At 56.4% G+C, this 10,041-nt stretch overlaps 1 protein-coding gene across 1 annotated transcript; it reads right to left on the bottom strand.

Annotated features, from left to right (window-relative positions):
• Window positions 1-1,830: 1,830 nt before the first annotated feature.
• C8Q71DRAFT_728367 (uncharacterized protein) lies at window positions 1,831-5,148 on the bottom strand (the record flags this gene model as incomplete). The annotated part of the gene is made up of 3 exons (XM_047921953.1): window positions 1,831-1,943; window positions 1,992-2,159; window positions 2,232-5,148. The coding sequence occupies 3 exons, from the start codon at window positions 5,146-5,148 to the stop codon at window positions 1,831-1,833; spliced, it is 3,198 nt and encodes a 1,065-aa protein (XP_047772593.1).
• Window positions 5,149-10,041: the final 4,893 nt, after the last annotated feature.

The raw sequence follows: 10,041 nt of genomic DNA on the forward strand, positions 1-10,041 counted from the left end.
TGTGCGCACCAGCTTACCTGTGGCTTCGCCTTAGTGGCTTGAAGCCAGGGGGGGACTATGCGCGTACATCGCTGCAGGTCTTAGCGCAACTCTGTTGCTGCTACCCCCAGCACATGCACCATAGCGGTGGTTGCGCCTCTAAGGCTGCACTCGTCATTGAGTAGAGGGCTGACGACATTGTTGTCAGTATTCCCCATTTACCGAGTTTATCACTTCAAACCCTCTACCAATGGCCTCCAACACCCTCTTCACCGCTGTCCCCATCCTCGATGGCTCCAACTACCGCGCCTGGGCTGCATCAGGAAAAACGTTCGTGTCTTAAGTGGTCTTGTGGAGAGCCAAAAGTGACATTATGTGTCACTATGTGCCACAAGAGCCTTAAGGTAAGTCGATTTCTTAAATTGTCTTACTTAAGTTCCATTAAGTAACCAAAGTAAACACTCATTCCAAGCAAGAATGATGTTTTTTCATCATTACTGGGGTGACTTCTCTCATGATTCTGCTGTGTTTGTGCATATGCTGTCATAACAGGCATCCCAGATGCAAAAATGTCGCCCAAAATGATCTGCCATTTCCCAGAATTGAACCCCTGACCTGCTAAACTAACTTCCCACACTCTCAGCACAAACTTGTGACCACTACACCATAGGTCCCTGTGCTTGTTCCCTTCTACAATAACCTATATTGACTATCTTTCTGGACTTAGAGAAATCTGCAATTGCTGCCCCCTGTTAGCCCAGCCCCTGTGCATCCCTGGGCTCTCAGACTGGCCTCATTTCTTCTTGGCACTATCTGTTGCCTTGCAGACCTTGTGTAGACTCATAATTTGCTCAAGGGCAGGCTTCTTGTCTCACTTTGCATGCTTAAGTGTTCTTTTGCTGTCTCTCAACCTTAACAGGTCAAATATGTCCAAATCCCTGACAATATGACTTTGACCACAGCATCTGTTGTAAGTAGGGTAATATACTCATAATCACAGGGAAAAACAAATAATCTTTATTTGTACCCCATTACTGTTGCCAGATATAGTATGTGTTAACTTGTCAGGTGAAATCTTGGTGAAGTCTTCATATTGAGCAATCTGACATCTCATCATGCATATTTTCTAGTTAAGAGGTCATTTTCCAACTAATGTGTACTTATGTGTCTTAATCTGCAGAACTAAAGTTGCATATCTTCCAACTTGGGCACAAGACAAATTTCTCAAAGGTACTATAATTAACTTCAGCAGTCTTCATGCACATGGTGCACTTAATTGAGGAACACAAGTTGTGAAAGATTGATTAAGATCAGGTGTTCTTCATTCAAGACTGCTGAAGTTAGAAGTGTTTTTCCTGATGTGAATCCATGTCGGCCTTCCTCATGGCGCAGGAGGTCTGGATCATTGTCAATTCGACCTGGCCCCAGCCTACTCTGGACACAGAGAATCCCTCAGTCTACTACGAGTGGCTGCAGCGCGATCAAAAGGCACAGGGGTCGATCCGTCTTCGGCTGACGTCGTCCGTCAAGGCGGCTGTCAAGAACAAGACGACCAGCAAGGCCCTCTGGGACGAGCTGAAGGCGCTCTATGACAAGCAGACCCCCGCCGGTGTTTACAAGGAGTTTAGGACAGCGATCAATGCTCGGATCCCTCCGAACGAGCACCCGAACCCGACGTTCGCTAACATCGCAGCTGCGTTTGACAAGCTTGCGGGCGAAGGGATCAACATCCCCGCTCCACTGCGGGCGATGATAGCGCTCAATGCGCTGCCCTCCCGGTACTGTGAGAGACGGTGGTTCGTCTGCTCGCAGAGGGGACGGGCCGTCTAACCGTCGAGGCTTTAGTGGGCACTAAGTGGCCCAGTCGATAGTCGTTAGGTCGTAACTAGACGTTGGTCTAGCAGGTCGTTCGCTGGACGAGGAGTCCGCGTAGAGGTTCGTACGTGGACGAGGAGTCCACGTGGCTAGACGGCGAGGAGCTCGTCTAGAAGAGCGGCGAGGAGCCGACTTACTCAGAGTGGCGAGGAGCTCACTCTGAGGGCTAACCCGGCGAGGAGCGCGGGCAGCGGGTATCGCCTTAGGGCTCTCAGTCTCGGACGGTGCGGTAAGTCGCAAGCGTACGAGGTAGTTTGAGAGCAAGAAGAAGGCGTCTATTTCCCGGGCGCGCGCTCCCGGGTATTCTACGTCACGCGTGTACAGTAGATACAATTTAAGTACGGTAAGTGCTACATAATTAGTATTTTAATATGTACGAGGCGTGAAGACCTGCGGGTCGCGATTATTAAACTGTCGTTTATACAGTGTGATGAATACGTTTCGTATGCGGTCCGCCGCATCCGTCACAGAGCCCCCCATCGCGACTTGAAGGTCGTGCTCGAGGTCGGGTCGAAGGTTCCACTCCAGCATCAACCGTCCCAGGGCGAACCAGTGACGCAGCCTCACCAGGTCATCCTCGTTGTCGAAGTAGCGAGGTTCGAGTGTCGACGGGTATAGAGTCGTCCCAGCCCCCCAGACGCGGCGGATACGGTCGCGGATGCCGGCCCAGATCGTACCTCTTGCGGTACTGCTGGAGGCCGCCTGGATGCCCGGGTGCATCTGCTGCGCCAAGCGTTCGAAGTCCAGTCGGAAATGGAACGTTCGAAGCTCCCAGGTTTCGTTCTCGCGCTCGTGCGGGAGTGGGTTGCGAAAGGGGGAGATGACGTCGTCCGGGAGAGGTCTCGTGGGGATGCTGCGCGCGGCGACCTGCAAGGGCTTGGCACCGCGAAGGCGAGATTGCCACTGCTTCGAGTTAGAAGTGGCCCACTGCTGAGGCGGGGCCGAGAGTCCGGCGAGGCATGGTCCGCGCGCTTTCAGCCACAGGATAGTCGCTAGGTAGCCTTCGTCTCCAGCGGCGAGTAGGAGGTGCGGGGGGGGAACCGGATGTTGGCCGGAGGGTGGGTAAAAGGGTTCCGGACCGTAATCGTCCTCGTCCCTGAGCCTGAATGCTGGCGATTGAGAACCTCGTTCGAATGGTTCGCGTAGGTACGCGATGGCTTCCTCGCCCGTGGTTATGGGGAGGCGCGTCCTCAGCGGAATACCAGACGGCAGTTGCACGACGTGGAGCCCTTCGCTCGCCGTCGGGGCGGGAGCGGCTAGGGTGACGACCTCGACGTCTTCCTCAACCATTCCGGGTGGTTGGGAATACGTTTGTTCCTCGGGGGGCGCCTCTCCTTCTCCCGCAATGCGTTCGTCGCTGATCCTTTCGCTCAACGGGCGAGTTATTCGATCGATCAGCGCTCCTGATGGGGATGGCTCAAGCTCGGTACGTCCCGGGAGTTCTGCTTCCTGCAGTCGTGACAGGAGGGAAGCGCGTTGTATCCGGTCGATCAAGGAGAGGCTCTGCTCGGGGGGTCGAGATGCGAGGCGTTCAATGAGAGGGGGACGTTGGGACTCAGAGGGCCGGGGGTTGATCGAAGCGGAGGGTGCGGTGCTCGGACCGGGACGGATTGCAGGCGGTTCAGACCTAGGAGACCGGGAGCGCTGACGACTTGGGCCAGCGTGCGGCACCCTGGTCCGGGGAGAAGGGGATCGCCTTCTGGGGCTGCAGCGACGTGGAGGACTACGGGGCCTCCGTTCCCAAGGGCGCCAACGAACAGGAGAGAGACGCAGCCTGCCATAGTCTCGTCTTTCGCCGAGTCGGGCAGGGGATCTCCCGCGTGGGGGGGACGCTGGTCTAGTACGCCTGGGGGACCTCGGGCGAGGCGGGGACGGTCTTCCAGGAGGAAGTTCCATCCTGCGCGGCGATGGGGATGGTCGGCGACGAGGAGGGATCGGGGTCCTAGGGAACGGTTCGGCGGGTCGAACGCGTCCCCGAGACTCGCGATCGTTCACGACCAGAGCGGAAGGTATCGGAGTCCTGCTCTCCTCCCTCCTGGCTGGGCTCACGCGTGTCGGGCGCGGGGGGGAGATCACCATAGGGGACCCTGCTCGCGGCGAGGGAGTCCTGCCAAGAAGGATCCTTTCTTCCGGAGGGACAGGGAGGGGAGAGACTGGTGGGTGGTTAATCCACCCCTCCTCGTCCGACAATGATGGAGGGAGGAGGGAGGGAACCGGCGCAGGGGTCCGCGGCGCTCGACTACTGCTGGACGGAGTGGGAAGGGGGAGACACGGTCGGCTGCGAGGAGGATAGAAGAAATCCGAGTCCTCGTCCGCGTCATCCTGTTCGGCTTTCTCCTGCGCAAGACGTTTCTTCGTCTTCTTCCCGATGTGGACTCGGGGACCGTGTTCCGCCTCGTCCCAAGGGTCGAGCGAGAGGCGACAGTCGAGGGGAGCGAAGGAGAGTATTCGCCCAGGGGCGGGAGTGGCGGCGCGAGAGACGTACCAGACCGGCACCCCGAACCAAGTTAGACGTTTGAGGATTTCGTCGTTCCCTTCTCTAACCCAGCACCCTTTGCCACTGGCTTCCGAGCGAGGGATAGAGAACCTCCCCGCATCGAAAGCTTCCTGCAGGTACGAGCGAGCTGAGTACCCACGCAGCTCCAGCAGGTGTCGTTGGATCACCGCGACGTTCTTCCGGGCTTCGTACAACACCGTCGTATTGTAAGGGAGGCTGATGAAGACCTCCTGCACTTGCGCGGGTCGCAGCTTGAGAGCGAGTGGAGGCTCGCGATCTTTCAGGAAGTACCCTTCTGCCCGCTCAAGCTCAGCTCGGTAGAGAGCTTGGAGAGCTTCGACGAACTCGCGGATTGGGAGACCCTTCCCGCTGCCATTGTTGGAGGCTCGGAAAGTCACAGGGACTCCGCGTCTCCGACAGTCAATCGTGACGAAGGCGGGATCGCGTCCCTCCGGTCCTTCGGGGATCTCGTAGATGAAGGGCAAGTGCCCGCTGGCGTTGTTCCAGTACTGCGGGTGATATCCCGGCTCGAACAGACCACGTCGCCCATCCGATAGTATTTCCTCCTGGTCCGTATGGCTCGGGGGCAGAGCGGGGACGTAAGTCGCGTTGGGCGACACCGCGTACGTCCCGTTACCCAGACTGACCGCGGACCTGATAGCCTTGTGAGCGACGAAGTGTTTCCAGCTGGCGTCGCGAATTGAGCGCGCAGCCGGGAGGAAGTCGTACTCCGAGGGTACCCAGAGAGACGAACGGAACCTGAGAGCAGCTGGGGCGGGGGTCGACGGCTCAGCCATGACGAACTCGAGGATCGCAATCGAAAGCTCGAGAGTCGACGTCAAGCGAGAGGATGAGCAAGGTTCGGCTACTCGAACACCGGCTCAGTGAGGAGATGTGAAGTTCGGCAATCGAACGTCCACGAAGGAGGGGAGAGAGAGAGAGAGAGAGGAGGGACGAGGGTACGGAGGAGGGAAGAGCGGTGATTTAAACATTAGCGCCCCCCAGGCTTCCGCGACGCGGTCACGTGAAGGGTTCGTGGCGCGATCGAGGGCAACGCGCCTCCTCGCGAAGGTCAGCCAAAAATACAAATATGGTACGTAGAGGAGGTATGGTTACACTTCTATGCTACGTATGTTACGCTCGGACGCCGTGAGAAGAGCTACTAACGCGTCAAGTGGTGAGCCTGCTTGAATTGGCGGAGGATCTCGTGAGCGTTCCGGAGGTGAGAGGCCGGTTCCCAAGTGTCGTGGACGGGGCTGTATCCTTTCCAACGAACCAGATACTCGAGGCGGTTGCCTCTAGTCTTGTTCCGCCTCCAGGAAACGAGGCGGTCTACTTCGTATTCTTCGGTGGCTAACAGTTCCGAATTACGGGGGTCCGGCAGGATCGGACGCCCCTCCGGCAGAGTGGAAGCGTCAGGCTCACGATACCTCCGCAGGTGTTCGATATTGAGGACAGGATTCATAGGATAAGTGTCCGGGATGGAGAGTCGGTATACTAGGGGGTTCACTTGTTCTTGTACAGTGAAAGGCCCTAGCATGCGTTGTACCAGCTTCTTTCCTGTTCCTTTCACGTCGACCAACTCCAGTGAATGCGGGTTGACTAGTACCCGCGATCCTACTGGGAACGTTTCGGCACGGCGTCCTTGATTGTAGTATCGGGCTTTCTCTTCTGCAGCAATTGCGATAGCGTCGCGCGCTCGTTGACGGTGCGACTCCATGTTCGTAACGAAATCGGTGGCGCGCTCGCTCACTAACTGGGGTCGTTCCTCGTAACGGTTGTTGTTACTAACGAAGTCAAGGGCTCCCTTGGGTTCGAATCCATATAGAAGGAAGTAAGGGGAGTATCCAGTAGTCGAGTGAACCGAGGAGTTATAGGCGTGGGCGAGTGCAGGTAACCACTTGGCCCAGGAGTTGCGGTCGCCTTGGATGTAAGCGCGGAGCATGGTCTCGATGCGTTGGTTAACTATCTCCGTTTGTCCATCGTGTTGAGGATGATGCGAGGAGGATAAGCACAGGTGAATGTCCAGTTCGGCCGCCACCGATCTCCAGAATTCCGAAATCCATCGTCCGTCGCGATCGCTAATGATATGGTCGGGTATACCAAAGCGGAATATAACTTGGAGGACGAATAGGTGGGCGAACTCGACGGTGTTCATGGAGCTCGAACAAGGGACGAATAGTCCATACTTGGTACAGCGGTCGACCAACACGAAGATGGCGTCGAACCCGTCCGAAGGGGGAAGACCGATGATTAAGTCAAATGAGATCCATTCGAACGGTCGGTTAGGTACGGGGTTAGGACGGAGAAGTCCCGCTTTCGCTCGATGGTCGGTCTTAGTCTTCTGGCAGACATCGCACGTCGTAGCATAGTCCCTGACATCCTTTCGCAGAGTGGGCCAGAAGAACTTGGAGTTCATACGCTGAATTAACTTGGCAGCTCCCTCGTGAGCGGCTTCATAAGGGGAGTTGTGTAGTCGTGCGATGAGCGGCACAACTTCCGGTCGTGGTACGCAAAGACGTGCTGGGTCCGAGCCCGTCTTCAGGTAGAGGAGGCCTGAATCATCCTTGAAGAAGCATTGACCTGCAAAGTGAGGTAGGTCTGAATTTGAGGTCTTCTTCCATTTGTCTCGAAAGAACGCGTCTTTGGAGTAGCCCGCGATGAACTTGTCGCGGTATTCCTTGCTGAACTCTGCTAGCAGGGTGGGTCTCGAGAGATGTACTTGAGTCTCGTAGAGGTCTTCCCGGTCAGGGTGAGCAGACGGAATATTTTCGTCTGACTCCCCTGTATCGTCAAACCCCGCAGGAGCAGACGGATCATGTTCGTCTGGCTCCTTGGATGTTTCCGCTGCTGGAGGAGGGCTGCTAGGCGTTCCGCTAGTGCGCGTGCGTCGATTCCTTGCCCTTGTTGACACTGGGGCCGCTACTCTGTCCGTCAACCCCTGGGGAGGCTCATCTCCCGCATGGGCAACGTTCAGGTACCCGGAGTCGTCCTCGAGTTCGTTGCCGTCCGTGGTTATCCTATATCCGCCCCCCACTCTGATGCCTGAATCGTTGGCTTGCTGACCCGAAGCCGGGGCTTCGAGGACATCGTCCCAGTAGCAGATGGTGGCCGTAGCAGTCATTCTGGCCGCAGGCAGGCGATCAGCTCCCGGTCTGGCTTCTTGGTTCTCGTCTAACTCTGGCACAATGGGGATGGAGGCGTCCATTGTAGGCGAATCGTGGGCGGGTGGTTCCCGAGGTAAGCGTGAAAGGGGGTCGACGTTTGAGTGCACTCGCCCGGCTCTATGGACTATGTCGAGGTCGGGGAGGTATGCTGCGAACACTGCCCCCCAAGCTGCCAGCCGGCGGTTGGTGTTCTCATAGGTTCGGGCCCATTGCAGAGCCGCGTGGTCCGTTATCAACGTCACTTTCTCTCCCTCTATGAAAGGTTGGAATCGCACTAAACCCTCTTTAGCCGCTAGAGCTTCTCTTTCCGTGGCCGAGTAGTTTCTCTCGGCGGGCTTGCAGGACCTGCTCCAGTAAGCGATGACTCGTTCGACGTAGACGGTAGTATCGTCTAACGTCGAGGACCAGGGTTCTGGCTCCGGGGTGTCGTCGATTTTCTTAGAAAGCTTCGTTACTAGGCTGGGAGGGGAGACGCCGTCCCTATGTGCTTTGGCTAGACGGTCGTACGCTCGGGTACCCTTGAGGTCGCGTACTTGAATTGGCTGCACTTGTTGCAGGCACGCACCCAAGGCTATGTCCGATGCGTCCGTGTAGAGACGGTATGGTTGTCCGGGGGACGCGTGAGCTAAGACAGGTGCGGATTGGAGAGACTCCTTCGCACGCTGCCATGCATTCTCGCAGTCCGCGGACCATTCCCATTTCTTGTCCTTCCGTAGTAGTTCGAACAGAGGGGAGGCGATGAAGGAGTAATAAGGGATGTACGAGGAAAAGTAGACCGTCATCCCCAGGAACGTTTGTAGGTCGGATACACGTTGGGGTCTTGCCAGCTCCGTGACTGCGCGGACCTTCTCCTGGTGCGTCGAGAAACCCAGCCTGGACACCTTTTGTCCTAGCAGCAGGATTGAGGTATAGCCGAAGTGACATTTAGGTGGGGAGAGGGTGATACCCGATGCCGTGATCGAGCTCAGCACCTTGTCCAAGTGAGATATGTGCTCTGACCACGATTTAGAGTATATGACGATGTCGTCGATATAAACTAGAGCGAAGAGCCACAAGTACGGCGCCAAGACACCTTGCATTACTCGTTGGAAGGCCGACGGTCCGTTGCGGAGTCCGAAGGGCAAGCGTTTGAACTGGTAGAGCCCTTTATGGGTCCTGAAGGCGGTCTTTTCGCGGTCGTCTTCGTTCACCGAGAGTTGCGTAAACCCTGACAGGGCGTCGAGAGAGGTGAGGACTTGAGCTCCGGAAAGAGCCTGCAGAATTTCGGATTGCCGGGGAATAGGGAACTCGTCGGGCACGGTGACCGCGTTCAGGCGGCGGTAATCCACGCACAATCGGGGCTTTCCATTGCGGTAGGCGATCAAGACCGGAGCGCCCCACGGGCTGTTGGAGGGTTCGATGACGTCTAAGGCGAGCCAGGATTCGTGTTGTTTGTCGATTACCTCCCTCTTGGCGGGTGAAGCGGTGTACATAGGTAGCGAAATCGGCCTAGTATCGGGTGCCAATTTGATGTCGACGGCTGTGGGATTTTGGCCTAATCGACCGTCGAAAGCGAAGGCTGCCTGGTGGCGTCGGAGTGTGGCTAGTAGTTCTTTGCGCAACTCGGGAGGCCATTCCGGCCCGATGTCGAGAAGCTCCTCCAATTTCTCAGAGGGGTAGTTCTCGAGTTCGGGCAATTCCGCAGTCTTAGGTCCCCACTGGTCGTCTGGGGTTTCAGCTTCGGGAGGAGGTTGTTCGGCGGCTTCTGGCGAGGTAACGGACTCTTTGATGTAGCTCTGTACGCTTAGGGCGTGGGCCAATAACTGCGGGTCTGAGGGCGCGAAGAACTCCGACGGAGGGTGTAACAACCCTAACGCGTCTCCTTCTCGTACGATGTATGGACGGTCATTGGGATTGGTGACCGACACGAAGGCATGCTCCTGGTCGATTAAAGTAGGAGTGGTTAGGAGGAAAGATCCGTCCGCTTGTCCCAACACTGTTTTCTCAATGAACCAGGACTCGTGTACATTGAAGGACGCGCGGAGGGGCACTCGGGCACAAGAGTGCGGCGCGATTCGCACGTCTTGTGCCGCTAAGGCTGAGGGTCGCTCTCTCTTCAGTCGCTCTCTATGTCGATCGGCTTTGCATCTGCGGTGGGTCTTAGCCTTGACGAAACTAGCTTCGGCTGCTTTGGTTAATATCTTGAGCTTGGGTCTTTCGTTCTTGACAGCTGACGAAGCTGCGATAGTATAGCCAGTGTCGCCCACCTGGATGGCCGATCCTTCGAGGATGCTACGTGAGACTCCTAGTTCATAGTTTACATGGAAGTCTTCCCCTAACAACAAGGGAGTGGACATTCCAGGAACCACATAGCATTCCGCGGTCATTTTGAGAATATGACCTTGTTCGGACTCGACGTATACTTGCGTCTGGACGTAACCGGCAATTCGGAAACCGCCCGTCAGCTGAAAGAGATTCATTCGTAACCCTTGCCGAATCTTTGGCCTGGACGCTTCAGGGAGTGATTCGAGGTATTCTTGCGAT

Source organism: Rhodofomes roseus, assembly GCF_022264815.1.
Source record: "Rhodofomes roseus strain CIRM-BRFM 1785 chromosome Unknown C8Q71scaffold_44, whole genome shotgun sequence".
Taxonomy (NCBI): Eukaryota; Fungi; Basidiomycota; class Agaricomycetes; order Polyporales; family Fomitopsidaceae; genus Rhodofomes; species Rhodofomes roseus.